We start from the raw sequence: 22,767 nt of genomic DNA on the forward strand, positions 1-22,767 counted from the left end.
AGGCCACTCCTGGAAAACAGAAAATTTTAACAGCCTAGATTTGGAGAAGAAATCTTTGAATCACAATGAGGATGCCACCAAAACAAACAAACAAACAAAAAAAACTTCATCCTCAAAGCTTACTGTGAAGAGTGAAGTAAATCTACTTTGTGATTGTCTTATTGTAGCTAATAAAAAAAAAAAAAAATACCTATTTTTTATTGAGGGCCTAATTACCCTGGTAGCATAGTGGTTAAGAGTTCAGTTTGGCTGCTAACCAAAAAGTCAGCAGATCAAATCCAGGTACTCCTTGGAAACCATGTGGGGCAATTCTACTCTGTTCTATGAGTCGCTATGAGTCAGAATCGACTCAACAGTAATGGGTTTAGTCTTTTGGTTTAGTCTTTTTTTAACAAACCTCATTTAATGTAATGCTACTATAACCTTGTTGCACTTGGGTGCCACTGAGTTGATTTTGATTCATAGTGATCCCACGTGACAGAGTAGAAATGCACCATAGGGTTCTCTAGGCTGTAATCTTTACACCAGTTCTTTCTCCCATTGAGACACTGGGTGGGTTTGAGCCCTGAACATTTTGGTTAGTAGCACACTTAACGACTGCACCATCAGGTGCCTTAAGAAGTATGAATTATGGATATTAATATATAGATAATGGAGACTTAAAGATGTTTTGTAAATTGCCCAAGATAATTCAATATTCTGTAACAGAGATGGGTCTTAAACTCTAGGCTCTGCCTGTGCCCTTTTCTTATTAATGAGTATAGCTTAGTATTAATGTTAAGGCATCATTAACTTGTTTAGTTAAACATCTTCAAAGCTTAAGTTGAATGCTGTACTAATTATAGCAGTACAAAATGTCTAATACAAGGTCAGTTGCTACAGAAATATTGAGAGATTTCATCAGCTTTCAGATTTATTTTGAAGCATAAAACAAGATATGAGAGAAAATTCCTATATTTTCCCAGAAACTGATGTAATATTTATTATTATTTTTCAGAAATCGTCTCCTCTTGCCATCACCATTTGATACATAAAGCATATGCCCAACACCAAAGAACATACTTATAATTTATTTTATCATGTATCAGCAATTTGAGACTTGGATAGTGTTTTGTTAATTGTAGATCTTTCTCTGGAAAAGCAGAATATCATAACGGCTAAGCACATGAACTCTGGCATCAAGTAAACCTGGGATTAAAGTTTGACATAATCACTTACTAGCCAAATAAGCATGGACAAATTACTTGGGCAAGCCATTTTTTAATATTTAAACTAAAAAAAAAAAAAAACCCAAACCCAGTGCTGTCGAGTCTAGGACTTGATTATACCTATTTACCCATTAGAATGTTTTCAGCTTGTGTACAAGAAACCTAAATTCAATTCAAATGACTTAAATAGCAAGGAAATGCATTATTTAAAACACCATTTAGTCCAAAGACATTTAAGGTCCAGGCATACAGTGGAGAAAAAGAAAAAGGCTGTGTCTTAGCTCTGGTCATTTCCATCTGTGGGCTTTTTCCTCAGACTACATATTACAAGGTGGCTGCAATAGCTCTAGTCAATATATACAGACCCAATCACTTCCAAAGCTGACTGATTCTATCACTAAAACAACAAAATTTCCCAAGTGTCTCAGTGGTTTCCTTTGACCAGAATTATGTCATGTGCTAATATCCAGTCACTGGCAAGTGGGATGTGACTGCCAAGACTGACATAGACTGATTGTGACCCATTCCATGGCTCTCCAAATGGGACCAGCATTGCCTGAGGCATGAAGATGTACAGAAGAAGATGGCTAGCTCAGCAAAGTCAATGTTCAAAGTGGATGTTGAGTTGGCAACCAAGTGTCTGCAATAATCCTCCTTTTTGGTTATCCAACATCCATCCTTCTTTCCCTGAATTCACATTGTAAAATACCTACGTGAATTGTGTTCTTTTTTTCCATTAATAGAGAAAGCCCCTAATCTGTTAATTACTGTATACAACTACAAGTCCAAAAAACTAAGTGATGCACTGGCTTCTCCATTACACCTAAATGGAATTAGTTATCGTCTAGAGACGCTTGGCCACAAGACAGGTTATCATAACATCCCATTTATAATAACAGAAAACAAATATGATTATTGCCAGAAGAAGTACCACTCATAAAATAGAGAATGGACCCTACAGAATGGCCACTGGTCCATAGCACAATACCATATTCTGCTGGACAGGATTAATGCAGGCTGCCTTCTCTGGCACTAGAATGAGTTCCTTGATTAGGTCTGAATTTAGCAGAACCCAGTTCATTGCTGAGATTTTATCTTCTTATAGTCATTCATGGATCCTAGTTTTGACCTCTGGGAGAATTTTTTTCTACTTCGTAGTATCATAGAATATTTTTTTATTGCAGTCCTGTTCTAGACTTTGAGAGCAATCATATATTACCACTCTCGACTCTAAAACTGTGGGCACCTTTTGCCAGAATCCACCAACTCTGCTTTCTAATTCAGGAACAGATACGTGTGTATCATTGATTGGGGAAGCTTAGGTCTCATGCTTGAACCCTGGATACAATGAAGGATGAGGGATTGAGAATCCAAAACACATTTGGAGGGATACTATGCTGCCTACCAAGACTCCTACTTCCCCAAATACTGAGAGAGTATTAAGATTCTGGGTGGCCAAAATAACGTATAAATGTGCACTGTACTTACTTTTTGGGTTACAATAAAGCAATACACATATATTAATGAACACAGTGTCTCATATAATATAATTTTTTTCATATATATTTAAAGTTTTTTTTAAATATCATGGGTACCAGGTATAATATGTACAGTTAAGGGGGGGGTCCCACATGACTTTATAAAACACGCTGTTGTTGTTAGGTGCTGTTGAGTTGGTTCCAACTCATAACGGTCCTCTGTATGACAGAGGGAACCATAGCCCAGTAGTTTTAAACCCTCTGTGAATGCTGCACAGATGAGAATTATGAGCTATAAATTTTATACCAGTTCTAACTAAATGTCCTATGAAAATCAATCTAGAGCCTTATGAAAAATGGATCTACTCAGCATTTAATACTCAATGTTATTTAAAGATTCCTCACTTCTAGAAAGCCAAAGTTTAAAAGGCATGAGGTTATTTTTAATTGACTGCACTAGCATATTAAAAGGGAAAACCTAACCCTCAACGAGTAGCATCTTTAACTGGTTAGAATCACCACTCCACAAATGCAAGCCAAGAGAGTGGCATTACTAGTTAAAAAAAAAAATTCAAGAAAATAATAAATTATTTAAATATTTTAGAGGTATATTTCATTATTCCAGCTTTTCTTTCATCAGTCCTATGAGCTAAACTTAGGGTTTTTTCCCCTTCAAATAATTAAGAACAAGTCAGAGAAGCAAAAATGCATGGTGTTTCCTTCTCTACTAGTATACATATATTTTTTCCTATTTCACTACTAAATGCTTCAACCTGACAACCAACTAAATAGGAAGGGAAAGCGTCCATACGTTGATAACTATTGGTTGATTTTTTATGGTACCTTTTCATTTCAGTTTCACATTATGAAAACATAAATAGATAAAATGGCTACTTGGTCACTTCCATATTATGTTTTTAGTTGCTGTTGAGTTGATTCCAACTCATGGGACCCTATGTGGGCAGAAAAGAACTGTAGGGTTTTCGTGGCTGTGACCTTTCAGAAGGAGATCACCAGGCCTGTCTTCCAAGGAATCTCTGAGTAGGTTCCAATCACCAATCTTTTTTCTAATAGTCATTTGTGCCACCCAGGGACTGTCCCCCATATTACAAGAGAAATTACACACGAAATTCCTGATGTTATTTATGACCTTCCAGCTGTAAAAACAAGCTTTGTTTTGTTTTTTATTTGTATTTCCTTCATACATTTTAGTAAAGAATTTTTTTAACAAAATATCTCTATGATATTTTAGAATGCTACTCTAATATTTTGTTTATATTAACTACTCCAACTAAAGCAAAGTTAGTTTTTATATTTTTAGTGCACACATTTCACTTCTCTGGAGATAATCCAGTAATAATGTTAAAACTAAGCCTACATGAATCAAATTAAAATGAACGTGTTCTGCAAATTCAGACTATTCTCATTGCTTAGTGATTGTCATTGAAACTGTTCAAGTATTATAAGTGTCTAAAGTTTCAGTGACAGCTCAGTGGTTAAGTGCTTATCTGAAAGTATTTGGATTAGTTAGTAATTAATTCATCTCTTAATTTAAAATGAATTAGGGTTCTCATTGTTGAATATATACATGCATGAATCTCAATTACAATTCAGGCAAAATAAAATCTACCATTAAGTGGGTGTCCAAATTTTTGAGGACATGATTTTACAATCATAGATATCAAAGGTTTAGCATAAAACTAGCAATCAATCAGTCAACCACTTATTAGACACCTAATTTGTATCTTCTAGCCTGTTAGGCTTTGTAAGCCATGTAAAAGGAGACATTTCCTAATTTTAACTGCCATGTACTACTAGATATATTGTGAAATGAATTGAGTAAATTGGATCATGAGATTTCCTCTTCTGACAGATGTGAATGAGGTACTCTGGAAGGTCCTTACGCTGAAATACTAAGAGGTCCTTGATATTTACAAGAAACTTTTCAGTCTATTGTTGGGTGACAACAAAGCAAAAGAAATCTTCAAGAACAATACATACATATGTACAAAATATATATGTACAGATATACAAAATGGAAAAAAAGTGAGCTTAAGTGAAATAGGTAAAAGCTTGGCCTTTCTGGGGCAGAGGGCAAAACATCTCTGAAAATTTAAATATTAAAAAAAAGGAAATAAAAATAATTGAAATTTGTACAAATACGGAGCATGATTTCCAAACAAAGTTACACAGAAAATGAAATAAAATAAAACAACAAATTCTCTGCCACATGCACCTCTCTACAATGTGGCAGCTTGTTTCTTCAAACCAACAAGAGAGTGTGTCTTCTGCCTTCTTTTGTATCTGAACCTCTTTTGAAGGTCTTGCTTGAATTGGTCAGGCCCATCCAAGATAATCTCTTTTTTCATTAACTTAATGTGAACTGATTAGAGACCTTAATTATATCTGCAATATTCCTTCACCTTCAATATGTAAGTAAACTGATCACTGGTGTGATATCTCATCACATTCATAGGTCTGGCCCACACTCAAAGGAAGGGATTATATGGGACTTGTTTTTGTACACCAAGGGGTAGGAATCTTGGGGACCATATTAGAATTCTAATTCACACATTTTATAAAGTAAATTCCCAAAAAGATTAACAGTTTGGACAAATATAACTTTACAGTTTTGGATCATAGCCCACAAAAAATTGGTACTTATAATAAAACCAAAAAAAAAAAAAAACAAAACCTATGGCTGTTGAATTGATTCTGACTCATAGTGACTCTATGGGACAGAGTGGAACTGCCCCATCATAGATTTTCCAAGCAGTGAATGGTGAATTCCAACCGCTGACCTTTTGGTTAGCAGCCAATCTCTTAATCACTGTGCCACCAGGGCTCCATAATGTTAAAAAAAATAAAGAAAAGAAAAATCTTGCCATTGAGTCAATTCCAACTCATAGCAACCCTAAAGGACAAAGTAGAACTGCCCTGTAGGGTTTCCAAGGAGCGCCTGGTGGATCTGAACTGCCAACCTTTTGGTTAGAAGTTATAGCCCTTAACTGCTATGCCACCAGGGTATCCGCCATAACATAACATAATAGATGAACAAATTCTACTCCATTAAAATTAATAATTTCTCTTTATCGATAAATTTAGAAAAGTTAAAAAAAAAAAAAAGCTATACACTTGAAGAAGATACTGCAATACATATAAGATATAAAAAATGGGCATCCAGAACATACACAGCAAATCTTCTCAACTGGTGGTGGTGTTAGGTGCCCTCAAGCTGGCTCTGACTCATAGTGAGCTTATAGTGCAGTCCTGTGCTGTTCTCACAATTGTTGCTATGTTTGAGCTCACTGTTGCAGCCATTGTGTCATTCTGTTTCACTGAGGGTCTCCCTCTTTTTCAGTGACACTCTACCAAGCATGATACCTGCTTTCAGCAACTGGTCCCTTCTTATGACATGTCAAAAGTAAGCAAGAAGTCTCCATATTCTCTCTTCTAAGGAGTATTCTGGATGTGCTTCTTCCAAGACAGATATCTTTGTTTCCTGGCAGTCCATGACATATTCACTATTCTTTCCCAGCACCACAATTTGAATGTGTTAATTCTTTGGTCTTCCTTTAACATTGTCCAGTCTTCGGATACATATAAAGCGACTGAAAATACGGCTTGGGTCAGGCACACCTTAATCTTCAAAGTGACATCTTTGCTTTTTGGAACTTCAAGGAGGTCTTTTTTGCAGCAGATTTGCCCAATGCAACATGTCGTTTTATTCTTTATTCTTTTTTTTTTTTAATTGAACTGAAGATGAAAGTTTACAGAACAAACTAGTTTCTCATCAAAGAGTTAGTATACACATTGTTGTATAGCAATGGTTAACAAACCCCCGACATGTCAACACCCTCCCTTATGAGCCCTGGGTTCCCTATTACCAACTTTCTTTTTCCCTCCTGCCTTCCAGTCCCTGCCCCAGGTGTGGTACACCCCTTTAGTCCTGTTTTCTTCCACAGGTCTGTTCAATCTTTGACTGAAGGGAGAACCTCAAGAGTGGCCTCATTACTGAGCTGAAAGGGTGTCCGGGGGCCATACTCTCAGGGTTTCTCCAGTCTCTATCAGGCCAGCAAGTCTAGTCTTTCTTTTTTGGGTTAGAATTTTGTTCTACATTATTCTCCAGCTCTGTCTGGGACCCTCTTATGTGATCCCTGTCAGAGCAGTCAGTGGTGGTAGCTGGGCAGCATCTAATTGTACTGGACTCAGTCTGGTGGAGGCCATGGTAGATGTGGTCCATTATTCCTTTGGACTAATTTTTCCCTCATGTCTTTAGTTTTCTTCATTCTTCCTTTCTTCTGAAGTGGTGATGGCCACTCACAGGCATTTAAGACCCCAGACGCTACTCACCAAAGTAGAATGTAGAACATTTTCTTTTATAAACTCTGTTATGCCAATTGAACTAGATGTCCCCACAGCACTCAGCCCAGCAATTTGGTCCCTCAAGGAGTTTGGATGTGTCTTTGGAGTTACCATGGCCTTGCCTTGCACAGGTTGTGCTGGCTTCCCCAGGATTGTGTACTGTCTTAGCATTCACGAAAGTTACTGCTTATCTATTGTCTATTAAGTGTTTTTCCATCCCCACACCTCCCCTCCCTCATAACTATCAAATATTGTTTTTGTGTATAAACTTTTTCATGAGTTTTTACAGTAGTAGTCTCATACAATATTTGTCCCTTTGTGATTGATTTATTTTATTTAGTATAATGTCCTCCAGATGCATCCGTGTTATGAGATGCTTCACAGATTCATTGTTGTTCTTTAGAGTTGTGTAATACTCCATTGCGTGTATGTACCACAGTTTGTTTATCCATTCATCTGTTGATGGGCATTTGGTTGTTTCCATCTTTTTGCTATTGTGCTTACTCTCCTGTGCTGAGTTCCTTTTATTTGCAGATTTCTTTTTCTGTCTTTCTTTTTTTTTTTTTTTTTTGTAGATTTTGTTTTTATAGAGACTTTATGTTTTTCTTCTTTATTTTGATGAGTGGGCTTGTTAAGTTTCTTTTTAGTTACCTTGAAATTTAGCATTATCTTCCTAGGTTTGAACCAGTCTATTATGACTTGGTATCACCTTGCCTTCCTCTCCATTAGGAAGTTCTATACCTATACCATTTATTCCCTCTTTTATTGTTCTGGCATTGTTGTCATTTACAGATTAACCTCTCTAATTCCACGTTGCAATTCTTTTGGTTTTGGATAGTCCTCGAGAGTTCATTTCCTAGTTTGGTATCCAGCTGGTACAATCTTGTGGCCTAGATTCAGGCTGTCATCTGATGTTGTTTATTCTCAGACTAAAGAACTCCCTTTAATAATTCTTGTAAGTTTGGCTTGGTTTTTACATATTCCTTTAATTTCTGTTTATCTAGAACTGTCCTAATTTCACTATCATATTTGAATGAAAATTTTGTGGGATATATTATTCTTGGTTGGCAATTTTTTTCTTTCAAGGTTTTATATATGTCATCCCATTGCCTCCTTGCCTGTGTGGCTTCTGCTGAATAATCAGAGCTTAGTCTTATTGTTTCTCCTCTGTATGTGACTTTTTGTTTTTCTCTAGCTGCTCACAGGATATTTTATTTGTCTTTGGTTTTAGTGAGTGTGATTATTATATGCCTTGGTGTTTTTCTTTTGGGGTCTATCCTGTATGGGGTTCTTGGAGCTTCTTGGATTGTCAGCTTTTCATCATTCATGATATTGGGAAAGCTTTCTTCAGCAATTCTTCAATTATCCTCTCTGTGTTTTCCGTTTTCTCATTCTGTTTTGGAACTCCGATCACTAGCAAATTTTTGCTTTTGATTGTATCCCACATAATTCTCAGGGTTTCTTCATTTTTCTTTGTTCTTTTTTCTGATTTTTCTTCAAGTTGTATCCATGTGTTTGCCTTCGATTTCACTGATTCTGTCTTCCATCGCTTCAAACCTGCTCCTCAGCCCTTCTATGACACTATCCATTTCTGAAATCTTGTTGTTCATCTTTTGGATTTCTAATTGTTTTTGTATGATTTCTAGTTGTGAATTTATTTTGGCATTTTGTTCCTGTATTACTTTCCTGAATTGTTCTATTTTTTTGTCTGTATTTTCCATGAATTTGTCTGCCTTTTCCATAAATGTGTCTATTGTTTCCTTATTTTTGTCTGCTTTTTGCTTCAACTCTTGGGTTGCTCTGAATATTAAAGATTTGAATTCCCTGTCAGGTAGTTCTAGTGCCTTTTCTTCTACTGGAAAGTCATTTGGTGTTTTATTTTGGACACCTACTGGAACCATCCTGTCCTGTTTTTTTTAAAATATGTTTTGATATTGTCTGCTGTCTTTGGGACATTAAATAGTTATTTTCTTTGTTTTTTGATTGTAGATTTGTTTGTTTCATCTTGCCTTTTTGTTTTATTTGGTTATGTCTGAGTAGGCGGGCTGTGCATTCTTTGTTGTTTGCTCCTCTGTAGTCATGATACTTTTCACTTCCTTTTCCAGTGGGCAGGGCTAATCACTCAGCTATAGTGCAGCAGGGCAGTCCAGCTGAAGAGGAGGTGCTGGGATGGGTTGTTTGTGGGAAGTACTAGGGCTGACAGGGCAGACCAGGAATCAGTGCTGGGCAGGTTCCAGTAGGCCATGCCTGTGCTGCTCAGGAGTGTGATGTTCAGTGGATGGTACAGGTAGGCAGGAAAGAGGGGGGGAGGTTGTGATATGTGGAGCTAATAGCAGTATGGGAAATAGGAGAGAGAAAAAGGAACCAAAAACAAAGAAAGAAAGAAAAAAGGAGTGCTAAGGGAGTTTGCTGTAGGAGTGGAGAGATGAGAAACCAAGAAATGAAGAAAAAGAAAGAAAAATAACTAAATAAAAATTTGGCAAAAAAAAAAAAAAACCCTAGGAGTCCTACAGTCCCACCGGTGGGGCTCCCAGGGTGCACAGTATAGCCTGGCTAGAGGGGATATAGATGTCACACATCACCAGCTATTTAGGAGACAGGAAAAGAAGATAAATGTAGAGAGATGAGAACTGAGAAATAAAAACAAAAGGAAAAAGGGAGAGAAAAGAAAAAGCAAACAGAAAGAAGAAAAAGAAAAGAAAAATCAAAATGTCCCAGGGATCCCACTTACATGGCTGCACAGATTGGGAAAGTGGCTCCTAAGCTGTGCAGTGCAGCCTGGCTAGAAGGGGTTCCCAAGCTGTGAAAAGAAAAAGAAAACAAAGCAGAACAAAGTAAAACAAGGGGGGAAAAATGCCCCAGGGACCCCACCAGCATGGTGACGCCAGCTGGGGGAGTGGTTCCCCAGTCAAGCGTGGCTTCATAGCCTTTCAAGAAGAAGCAAAGATGGCACATAGAGCCAAGTGTTCCGGAGAAAGGAGAGGGAGAAGAAACCAAAAAGACAGAAACAATCAACACCAGATCAGGGGCCCAGCTGGTATGGGCAGGCCAAATTCATGCATCTTGAGACCAAAGCAGTTGCCTCCCAGCCAAGAGACTGTGGCTGGCAGGAAGCAGAGGAGGCCAAAGGGTAGAGAAGAAGGGGGGATTAGGAAAGCATATATCACTGGCTACTGGGTACTCTGTCTTCTGCTGGTAACTTCATAAAGATGCTTTCCTGTGCTCCCTGTCCACCGATCCCTGACAGGAGTCCAAGATGGTGGATCCGTGCTGCATTAGCCGATGGGGCCCTCTGCATTTATTTCTCCTTGCTCTCTGTCCTCTGTCAGTTTCTTATTCCATTCAGTGCTTGGCTGAGTCCTTTATCTCTTCATTTGACACTTCAGGTTCCAGGAATGTTTGCCTCTGTTTTACTTGGTTTTTCAGGTCTTTGCTATGGAGGGACAGCATAGTGATCCTGTCTATGGCATCATGTTGGCCAAAGTCACATCCTTGACTATTGCTTCAATGGACATTGATTGCCTATCCAAGAAGAAAGAAATCCTTGATGATGTCAATTTCTTTGCCATTTATCATGGTTTTGTTTATTGGTTCAGTTGTAAGAATTTCTGTTTCCTTTCTCTCAACTGGTGAGCTAAGCCCAATAGTATTCTGAGTGGATTTGCAGGTGCAACTAAGATACTGATCTCAATTCACTTGGTGACAGGTCGGGGCTTGATCAAGCAGCTACGATGTAAGCCTCCCTGGCTGTTCACCTCATTGTGTCTTACAAATATTATTATTTTCCATTGGTGTTGTTAAAAAAAAAAAAAAAAGAGACACACTAGTATAATGTGTTTACCGGGCAATCAATAAGAAGCAGCCAAGTAATACATGATAAAAATTGTTGAAAATACAAGCAAGCATTTCACAGAAAAGGAAACATAAATGACAAATAAATATATATTAAAAGATTTTTAATTTAATTAGTAATGAAGCAAATGCAAAATATTATCTCCTTTTATACCCTCTACATTGGCAGAAATTAATACAATACACAAGTTGTATTTAAACTGATAAAACAGTTTTTTGAAAACTGTGTGACACAGTTTATGAACCTGAATGTTTGTTATGACCCAGCAATTGCACTCCTAAGTGTATAACGTATAGACATACTTGCACATTTGAACCAAAAGATGCTTAGTATTATTAACAGCTGTGTTGCTTATAATAATAAAAAAAAAAAAAAAATGAGAAAAAGACCTAACCTAAACATCCATTGTCAGGTAATTGTTAATTGAAAGTATTTATATTTAACTTTGTGTAAAAGAAGGAAATTATTTTTTTTTAAATGACCATTTTACATGTTACATTTAAACTTGGCCAAAACAATTGCTTTAGTCAATGCTAATATGTAATCAGTAAGTAACCAAGAAAGAAGCGTTAAAAAAAAAAAAAAAAAAAATTGGTTTATGTCATATAGCTCAAAAAAACCTGGATGTAAAATATATTTTTTTTAGAATTATTTACGATACCAAGGTAACAAATAATTATGAAAATCATTAAACATATATATCTCTTTCATTTATTCTCTACTAACACTGGTAACCTCCAAAAACAAACCAAAAAACCTGTTGCCGTGAAGTCAGTTCCACCTCATACCTACCCTATGGGACAGAGTAGAACTCCCCCATAGAGTTTCCAAGGAGCACCTGGTGGATTTGAACTGCCGACCTTTTAGTTGGCAGCCTTAGCCACTATGCCACCAGGGTTTCCTTGGTAACCTCAGATATTTATTTTCTTTTATCAGGCAGTGAATAATACTTTATTGTGAGTTTTTTTGTTCAGGTGCGATTGTGTAGAGGACAGCATTTACGTAATTTCTTTCTGTACTGATAATTATATTACTCTTCAATATTATATTTGTTTCCTAATTTAAGCATTGCAGTATAATTGGATATGAATTTTTACATAGGTGTATAAACATTGTTCAACTACATGAGTATATTTTAGTGAGAAATAATATTAAATCTTATGCCATGGTATGAAATAGCTCCCAAAATATTGTGCTCCTGGTTTTGCCAGCACATTTTAATATATTTGAGAAATTCTGTTACCAAAAGATACACAAAAATAAACCTGATGCCATTAAATCTGGTAATCTAGATTCAAATTTAGCTCTAACATTTTTTAAGTTTTACTATTTAATGAAAATAGCATACTGTGTTTTTTTCCTTGTCAGCTTTCTAAAAATATATGCAAATATATGGAAAACCACTCTCCACCTACATGTACTTTTTCTAAAGCCTTCTCAAAGTAGATTTGCATTAATCATGCATTAATCAAATGCTTCAGATAAAAGTATTCTATAAGCAGAAGCCTTGCCATTTCATTGAAAACTTACTACAGAAGGTAAAACCCAGCAAGTAAAAAGGCATGTGAGGATATAATGACTGAAATTCAGAAATAGTCTGACATGATCTGGCTACCTTGGTATGAAATCCACATACGTATTAAAAATAAGTCTACTAATAGGAAAAAAAAAGTTTTATTTTTATGATTTTGTCCATAGATGTGCATTTTAAATGTTTTTTCTGTCATTGCTTTCTTTTTATTACATAATGTAATACTTCTGAGATATTTGTTTCTCTTTATTGCTAGGTTATCCAGATAAATTTTGAAGAATTCGATCTAGAGATTGGCTATGATACCTTGACAATTGGTGATGGGGGCGAAGTTGGAGACCCTAGGACAGTGCTCCAAGTGTAAGTTCTCAATGTTTTATTCTTGACTTTACCAATCTGGTATTTATGGAATTTTACGTTAAAGCTACTTTTTTTTTTTAACATCATCCCTCCCACAACTACCACTAAAAAAAAAAAAAAAAAATGGTAATTTAGTTATTACCACAAACTACTATGTATTTATTACTCCTTCTTTAATGAGCCTTCAGGCTCTTAATCTAAAGATGATTTCATAGAATTCATTACCAGACAGGATCCATTTGGAAACGGAGCCCTAGAAAGAAATTATAGCTTGGTTCATGGGGCCTTGCTTTGAGAAAACACCCTTGCCCACGCACAGATTGAAAATTTGACATTGCAAAAACAAGTACAAGTTTGACCTCCAAAACTCTGATGCTGGTAGCAGAGTAACAGATCCTCACATTCTGGCAGCACAATCAGACCTGTCCAACAAGATCAGAAGATGAGATTTTGTCATTTGTTTGAAATTTGATGAGTTTAGCAATGAACCACCCTCAGATTTGAGATAGTTAATGGATCAAATGTTGCTTTTAAACTGAGCTAAAAGAATCAATACATTCGAAAAAAAGAAATACAAATGACATAATTATGCCACGTCCCTGGTCTACTCAACCCAATAATTTACTTTTGACAATGTCATGGAAGATTGTTTCAGGGAAAGGATATTGTTTTCTGTGCTATGGACCTCAAAAGGTTAGCGTGTGCCAGTAGCTTTTTTGAAATTCCTTTTATAACTGCAGATGTGTAATTCAGGCTTATGTAACCTGGTATTTCTAAAAATGGACATCACAGTTACCTGGGGAACTTGTTAAAAATGTAGATTTTAACTATATCCAACTTACTGATACAGTGCCTGTGAGATTTGGGCCCAATCTACATTTTAGTAGACTTACCAGGTGATCCTTTTGCACGCCACAATTTGAGGACTACTGGTCTAAACTTCAAACAAAAACTATTTTTATCTAAACAACTTCTGAAGGTAATGCCTTTATCATGCATAAACTCTCTAAAGCACTCTTTTTTTTTCTCTTCCTTTTTTCATTTCTCTTCTCCTCTCTCTCTCTTTAATTTCACAAGAAGTTCTCCTAGCATTATTGTTCCAGAATCCTATGATAAAACACAGGGTTTACCCTTTATGTACGTGATAAATTCCAATATCATGCTCTCTTAGTTCTTATCTCTTCAGGGGGTGGGAGGGGGAACCTACTCTTTTTACTTATCTTCATACATTCTTGATCTCGACTTCTAACTTCTCCCTCTGAACATAGCTATCATTGATCAACACAATTCGGTTTTCCATCTCTGAGCCTACTACAGTTCAATAATGTGCTTCATAAGATGTGTTGGACAAAGGGGCCAGTAATTTACAGATTCTACATGTGTTGCTTGATTTCTTGTTTTATATATAATATAGCTTCATTTTTAATCCCCCCCTAAAAAAAATGATCAATATTATTTTAGGCAGTTCGACATATTATCACATTGCATTACTGTTATCCAGGAACAATCTACATTTCCTTCTTGACCTCCTTATGGATTTATACCTGATAGGTTGGATTTAATTAACTAAAAATTAAATTGAAAACTTGCAGCCACAAGAGCTGAACTATCAGCAGATATTTTGTTTGGTAAGGATAATGTTTTAGAAACCTGAAAAACACATAAAATAATCTAGAAATGTGGCTTCTTTTGAAAAACTGACAACACTAGGCCTGGACTATCACATGGCAAAATTGACTGGAGTAATTATTCTACTCCTTTTAGAGAAGCCATAAATTGTTCATACTCCCACTCTGTGTTGTTTTACACTTGAGATTTTAAGCAACTTTGCATCGCTTTTCTAGGCCTGTAGCCATTTGGCTATGTGATGCCTGCTAAAACACATGATTTAGACTGTTTTATGCTTAAATTTATTTTTTTTTCCCAAATAAAAATACTTCTGTTCCTTTGATTAACAAAATTTATTAGTAAACTTATCTTCTATATATGCTAAAAACAGAAGTCATGGCCTTAAAAATATGATCTTTGACTAATACTTAATTATAGGTAGAAAATATACAAAGACATGCATCTTTTCAGTAATCCAATGAGACACAAAAAGATGTCAGAATTTTTATCTTAAATACTCAACCCTTAGAACCATTACAATATAAAAGACTACATCTATTAATGATTTATATTAATGATTGACCAATGATTTATATAATCTTGGAGGTTAAAAAACATAAATAATATGTTTACATACCGTGTAACTCCATCTATTCTAATGACAATGGAGAAATTAAGAAGGCAATCGTGAAATCTAATATCAATATTTTCTTTACAGAACAAATTATTATACTAATGACACAAAATGACCATTAAATATTACTTTTCAGAAGAATACCAAGTACTTGAATGGGCTTCCCTACACTATCAAATTCAGACCTTTCATTGAATAGTTCGTCTCCACTGACCATTACCTTTCAGGCCGCTTAGTCAGTATATCTAAATTGACACCTCAGTGAGTGTGGAATTGTTAGGAGTAAGAAAGTCTATTATATTTAAGCAATCATAAAACTATGAGACAAGCACACATATACACAAAAGACTTTGTTTTAATTGCGTATATTTTCACAAAACTGTAACACAGAAGAGATATGACAATGGTCTTTACTAAATAATTTTTCAGTACTGAGAGGAAATACTATAAGTATTTAAATATACCCATGCATTATCTAAAAACTGAAGTCTTACTGAGTCAAAAGAACCTCTGTGAAGACACGCCACCTCATCTTCTTAATATTCACTTCTTAGAGAATTTTGAAGCCGTTCTTATTTGACCTCAATTGTGCAAAAATCTACTATAATTTTCCTTAGTGTTTTCATCATCCTTGTTACAATTTTCATCTTCAAGTGTAAACATGCCCCTATTTCCTTTTATATTGGACCGTAGGGCTGGGGATGTTTTAAGGTGAATAATGAAAATCCTGTATTTAGTGAGTTCACGCTGCAGATGAGGTGAGAAGCATGAGATAACTAAAGGAAAGAGACAGGACTGGAACTGATTTTTTTTAAGAAGAAAGTGAACTCAGAGTTAGCTAGACAACATGAGACCAAACAAAGTAGAAATAAGTTGACAAAAAGTCCTTATAACCCGAGGGAACAATCAAATAGAGATAGCTGTACCTTAGAGGCTAAAGCTGAGTCTTCCACTGCTGTTAGGAGAATGAAAGAAGATAGCATTACACGCTTTCTTTTCTTACATTGCTGTTGTCATATTGTCCCTAATTTGTGTAGTAGTTGTTATTAGCTGTTATTGAGTGGCTCCAACTCAGTACAGTTTCAAGTACGGCAAAACAAAAGGTTGTCCGGTCTTGTGCCATATTCAGGATCATTGGTACGCTCAAGTCAGTTGTTGCAGCTACTGTGTATTTTGAGTGCCTTTCAACCTAGAGAGACTCTTCCTTTAGCACTATATGGGGCAACATTCTATTGTGATCCACTGGGTTTTCATTGGCTAATTTTTGGAAGTAGATTGCCAGGCCATTCTTCCTAGTCTGTTTTAGTCTGGAAGCTCCGCTGAAACCTGTCCATCATGAATTACCTGCTGGTGTTGGAAATACTAGTGGCATAATTTCCAGCATCATAGCAATATGCAAGCTACCACTGTGTGACAAACTGACCTATGGGTGGTAGCATTTGTGTAGTACTTCTACATAATCGTTTGTTATATTTCTGTTACTCTGAGAAGTTATATTAATGTTGAAAAATCTGTGTGATTCACATCTTTGTTCAATATCTGTCTGTACCTTACCAGGAAATATGTTTCTCAGACTTGGTGTCCTCCCTTTTTTTGGTGTTGGGGGGATTACAGTTCTCTAAAAATATAAATCTCTTTTCCTTGGGTAAGGGTGGCTACTTCAGAATTTATCTAGTGTCCACCTACAAAAGGTGTTCAAATAGAAGGTAGACAACCAGCTAACAGAGATTTTTACAGAGTTGGAATTAGATCAGAAGTTCCTTTGAACTCTAAGATCTGTTGTAAGAGCACTTACTGTGTTTATATCCACCAAAGAAGTTGATATAAATTTGAGAGAACTTGAAGCATATTTCTTAGTAAGTTTAACTTTCCCAACTGCAGGCCCACCCATAGCATTTGCAGTTTGAAGGACAAGAGTGCAAAAGGAAATTCACATTATCAAATGTTGAAATACTAAAGGTTATAAATCAAGCTACAAACTATCACATACAATATGTTCCATCCTCCTCCTTTGACAAACGTATTTTTAAAATAACCTGGAAGTACAATTTTGCATTTGGAATGTTAGGACCTGTGTGATGTCCTTGCTAAGACATGGAGGCACAGAGAAATCTTTTCCCAGCCCCAGCCTGCAGCTGGCCACCTTCTCTTCCCAACCTCAGCTCTATTCTTTCCAATGCACGAGAAGACCCCAGCCTGCATATTTAAAGTGCCACATACCTTCAAATAACTGCCTGGCCGGTTTAAGGGTACACATGTGGGCAGCGGATCCTGGGAATATGGACCTAGAAAAGAGTCCCATGCAGGTCATGGCAGTGGGAAATTCCTGGGTCCCAGTTACCAATGTGTTCTAAAGCAGTGCTTCGCAAACGAAGATTTCTTTTATTCCAAATCCATCTTGAACGATATTTTCATAAAATGAAAATAAATTAGTATGAAATTGTATAAACATGAATGTAAATACTATTTTTTTTAATTACCAGACATAAAATTACAGTTTTCACATTGCTTTATAACATTTTAAAGGTTTACTCTGTTTTGTTCTTAGACTGTGGAGTGAAACTAGTCTAGGATCTCCAAGTGGAGGAGGGGACTCAGGCACCAGGCAGGTACATTCTTTGGCAGGGGTTGGATTAAAGGTAGGCCAGAGGAGCGGTGGCTTAGGTGAGGAGCCCCTCTTGTGAGGACTAAAAAAAAAAAAGTATTACGCACGTGGAATAATAAATTTTCAGGAACTTACTTAAAAACATCAGTCTAAGGGAATTTATTTTAAATAATGCTTTTCTAATAATTTGTCTCTATTTAGAAATCATTTAATAATCCATTTTTTCATCTATGAAATCCTTTTTGTCTTTTCTTAAGTTTGATCCACGTGCAAGAGAGTCACTTTGGCACCAAAAATCTATTTTTTAAATAAATTTATTTAAAAGATTAAACTGCTATAAACCAGAAAACATCAAAATATATTTATTAAACAGCAATCCATCTGACATAATATTTTAGTCTTTTATAAGAAGGTGAATTCAGTTTATATTTAATTTTGTAATTTCTAAATAATTTAGTAAACAAATAATATATCACTGATAAATATTTAACCACACAGGAAGCATTTCTATCTATCCCATTCAGATCAAAGGACTGACTAAGTGTTGAAAATCTAAAATATTTTTGTTTTTCATATTCTTTTACTATTCAGGGTCTAGAAAGGTAAAATAAATTGCCTTATTATGTTTCATTACAAATGTAGTCCATAAAGTCATAACTTGTTCAGCAACAAATAGTCTCCCAAATAATTACTTAGGAAGTGTTTTAAAAAATAATTCTTATGATATTTGTTTTGATATAGTTCTGGTAATTCAATAATTTAAAAACAATCAAAGTGCCATATCTCTTCACCTTGAAACTTTGGATCATGCATGGCTGCAAAGGAATACTTGTAACAAAGTTTTGAACAATAAAATTATTTAGTAATAGAGCACGCACTGTAATTGGAGGACGTCAAATGCAGTGCTAACTTCTTGATATAGTTTTATCAGATGAAAATTACTAACATAATTTATGTCGTGAGTTTAAATTTATAATTCAGGGATTAGAATGAGCTGACGTTTTGGTTATTGGTTGCTTCCGTCCTTTGCTGTGCCAAAATCTATGGCCGATTCATATCTTGCACACATTCTCTTTCTCTTTCTCTCTGGTTCCTTTTCTCTCCCCTGGAGTTACTTGGAGGAAATTTTTTTTTTTTTTATACCAATGTTAAAATAACATCTTTCATGGTGTTGTGCTGACGAGTGTTGATAGAGATCAGAATGCGAATTTGATCATCGACAAAAATTCAGATAATGAATTTGAGCACCTATGATATCTATCTTAAGGTTGTTAAAATAATTTTACTTATTCACAGAATGTTTTCCATATGATATTGTCACACTTTACCTGTAAACTCACCTGATAGTGCAAATGGGTATAATTTATTTGAGAGATCCAGCGGAGACGCACTTCCTGGCATTGAATAACTTCTGGCCTTCATTTTCGTAGTGAAGGAACGAGATGTTGATTATTAGCCTACCCTAGTCTCAATCGTGTAGTAGTAGCCTACTGAGAGGATTAGAAATGCATTCTCTGAGACACATACTTCTTCCTCCCTTTCCTATCTTTTATCTTGCACACTTTACTGTTGCATTATTAGATTCCTGGAAATACTTTAAAGATTAATTAAGTGAAAACTTCCAAACTAAAAGATGAAAAAAAGCATCTTCTATTCTTAAGATAACCCTGGAAATTTTATGAGTATACACTGATGATGTTGGGTGATATTCTGTGTGAACAAACATCTAAAAAAAGGTAAATAAACAAAAAAAAAACTGATCTGGACATCAGACATGCTTCATTTTATTGCTTTGAAATTCCATTTTCTCTTGAAAAAGTTAGTATAATGTAAAATCTCATTCTTAGATTATGTTAGTATAAGCTAACAGGACTCTTCCCTGGCCTCTCTTCTTTTCAGTATATACATATATATGTATATATGTGTGTGTGTGTGTGTATTTTAAACATCATAGCTAAAATTTTTAATTCTTTTAAATAAATAATGTGCTAGCTTATGGAAAAGGCAACTTTCTATTTATTGTGTTTATAAACAGACTATCATTGCTCTCAGTTCATTGAGCCGTATGTTTTGATGAGCTACTTTGTCAAGAACATTGTCCGTTTAAAAAAAAAAAAAAAAATTACTGTGTTTTAGGCGAAAGCTTACAGCGCTAGTTTTCCAAACAAAAATTTTATACGCAAATAGTTTTGTGACACACTGAACTCTCTGTGACCATTTGTCCAGTTTTCCTGTCCCTTCTTGCCTTCTCATCTTTGTTTTTAGGTGGGTGTTGGGTCTCCTACACTTGATAGAACTAAGAAGCACGTTCCTCACGTGTTATCATTTGTTTTACAGACCTGTCTAATCTCTGGCTGAAAGGTGGACTTTGGGAGTGGTTTCGGTTCTGTGTTAGCAGGGTGTTTGGGGGCCAGAGTCTCAGGGGTTCCTCCGCTTTCTGTCAGACCAGGAAGTCTGATCTTTTTTTTGTGTGAATTTAAGTTTTGTTCTATATTTTTCTTCCACCGTGTCCAAAATCCTGTATTGTGATCTCTGTCAGAGCAGTCAGTAGTGGTAGTCAGGCACCATCTAGTTCTTCTGGGCTCAGGCTGCTAGAGGCTATGGTTCATGTGGTCCATTAGTCCTTTGGACTGATATTTTCCTTGTGTCTTTTGTTTTCTTCATTCTCCTTTGCTCTTAACATGATGGGACCGATAGATAAACCTTAGATAGCCTCTTGCAAGTTTTTAAGACCCCAGACGCTACTCACTAAAGTACGATGTAGAACGTTTTCTTCATAAACCACGTTGCCAATTGACCTAGATGTCCCCAGCCCTCAACCCCAGTAACTTGGTCCCTCAAGGGCTTTGGATGTGCCTAGTAAGATTCCATGACTTTGCTTTGGTCAAGTTCTGCTTGACTTCCCCTATATTGTGTATTGTCTTTCCCTTCACATGTCGACTGTCTAGTTAGTGCTTTCCCCTCCTCACACCTCCCCTTCCTCGTAACATCGAAGACCTTTTTTTTTCAATGTGTGTAAACCTTTTCTAGGGTTTTCATAATAGTGGTCTCACACAATATTTGTTCTTTTGTGATTGACTTACTTCACTCACCATAATGCCTTCCAGATTCATCCATGTTGTGAGATGTTTCATGGATTCATCCTTGTTCTTTATCCTTGCATGTGTGTACCATCATTTGTGTATTTGTATATTTCACAATGATGAGTCTTCCTATCTATACACATGATATGTTCTTCCATTTATGTAGGTCTCCTTTGATTCATTGCAATAGTGTTTTGTAGTTTTCTTTGTATAGGTCTTTTATGTCCTGGTTAGATTTATTCTTAAGTTTTTTATATTTTTAGGGGCTATTTTAAATGGTATTGCTTTCCTGATTTCTTTTTTGAAGCTGTCTTTATTGGTGTATAGGAATCCCACTGATTTGTGTATGCTATTCTTCTATCCTACTAGTCTGCTGAATCTTTCTTTTAGTTCCAGTAATTTTCTTGTGGAATTTTTGGGGTTCTGTATGTATAAAAAAAAAAAAAATGTATAGGATCATATAATGTGCAAATGGGATAGTTTTACTTCTTTACTTCCAATTTGGATGCCTTTTATTTCTTTTTCTTGCCTTATTGCTCTAGCAAGGACTTCTAGCACAGCGTTAAATAGGAGTGGTGATAAAGGCCATCTTTGTCTTGTTCCCATTCTCAGGGAATGCTTTAAGCCTCTCTCCTTTGGCAGTGATGTTGGCGGCTGGTTTTGTACACAAAAAAACCAAACCTGTTGCCATCGGGTTGATTCCAACTCATAGTGACTCTACAGGACAGAGTAAAACTGCCACATAGAATTCCCAAGGAGCAGCTGGTGGATTCAAATTGCTGACTTTTTGGTTAGCAGCTGAGTTCTTAGCCACTGTGTCAGCAGGGCTTCCTTTATTATGTTGAGGAATTTCCCTTCTATTTCTATTTTACTGAGAGTTTTTATCAGGAATGGGTGTTTGACTTTATCAAATGCCTGTTGTGCATCAAGATGTTCATGTGATTCTTTTCTTTTGTTGTATGTATAGGTGGATTACGTTGATTGATTTTCTAATGTTGAACCATCCTTGCATACCTGGTATGAATCCTATTTGGTCATGGTGTATTATTTTTTTGATATGTTGTTGAAATCTATTGGCTAAAATTTTGTTGAGAATTTTTGCATCTGTATTTCATGAGAGATACTCATCTGTAATTTTCTTTTTTCTGGTGTCTTTTTATGACTTTGGTATCAGGGTTATTCTGGCTTCATATGATGAATTTGGGAGTATTTCTTCCTTTTATATGCTCTGAAATAGTTTGAGTAGCACTGGTGTGAGCTGTTCTCTACATGTTTGGTAGAATTCTCCAGTGAAGTCTCTGGGCCAGGGCTTTTTTTTGTTGTAGGAAGGTTTTTTTTTTTTTTTTTTAATTACCTCTTCAATCTCTTCTTTTGTTATGGGTCTGTTCAAATTTTCTATCTCAGTTTGTGTTAGTTTAGGTAGGCAGTGTGTTTCTAGGAATTTGTCCATTTTGCCCAGGTTCTCAAATTTTTTGGAGTACAGTTTTTCAGAGGATTGTGTTATGATCTTTTTTATTTCAGTTTAGTCTGTTATAATGTCCCACAGGCTGTTTCTCCTACGGGTTATTGCTTTCTCTCCTATTTTTCTTTTGTCAATTTGGCCAATGGTTTGTCAATTTTTTTTTTTTTTTTGATCTTTTCGAAGAAAAAACTTTTGGTCTTGCTGACTTCTATTTTTTTGTGTTCTCTATTTCATTTTTTTCTTCTCTAATCTTTATTATTTCTTTCTTCTGACGGCTACAGAATTCCTTTGCTCTCCCTTTCTATTTGTTCTAGTTGCAGGGGTAATGCTTTAATTTTGTCCATTCTTCTTTATTGATGCATGCATTTTTTTGCTATAAAGTGACCTCTGAGCACTGCCTTTGCTGTGTCCCAAAGGTTTTGGGATAAATGTGTTTTCATTCTCATTTAATTCTAGATTTTTTTTTTTTTTTAATTCCCTCTATTACCTAGCTGTTTTTAACTAAGGTGTTATTCAGTTTCCATTTATTTGATTTTTTTTTTCTTGATCTTCTTGTTAATGATTTCTACTTTTATGATGT

At 35.7% G+C, this 22,767-nt stretch overlaps 1 protein-coding gene across 3 annotated transcripts in view; it reads left to right on the forward strand.

The window, feature by feature from the left end:
- CSMD3 (CUB and Sushi multiple domains 3) overlaps positions 1 to 22,767 on the forward strand; it is a 1,374,620-nt gene that overhangs the window by 715,047 nt on the left and 636,806 nt on the right. For all 3 annotated transcript variants that reach the window (XM_049854130.1, XM_049854131.1, XM_049854132.1), the window contains one exon: positions 12,692 to 12,795. In XM_049854130.1, coding sequence (XP_049710087.1) covers positions 12,692 to 12,795 — 104 coding nt within the window. The remainder of the gene's footprint in view (positions 1 to 12,691; positions 12,796 to 22,767) is intronic.

The sequence above is a fragment of the Elephas maximus genome, chromosome 15 (genome assembly GCF_024166365.1).
Source record: "Elephas maximus indicus isolate mEleMax1 chromosome 15, mEleMax1 primary haplotype, whole genome shotgun sequence".
Lineage (NCBI taxonomy): Eukaryota > Metazoa > Chordata > Mammalia > Proboscidea > Elephantidae > Elephas > Elephas maximus.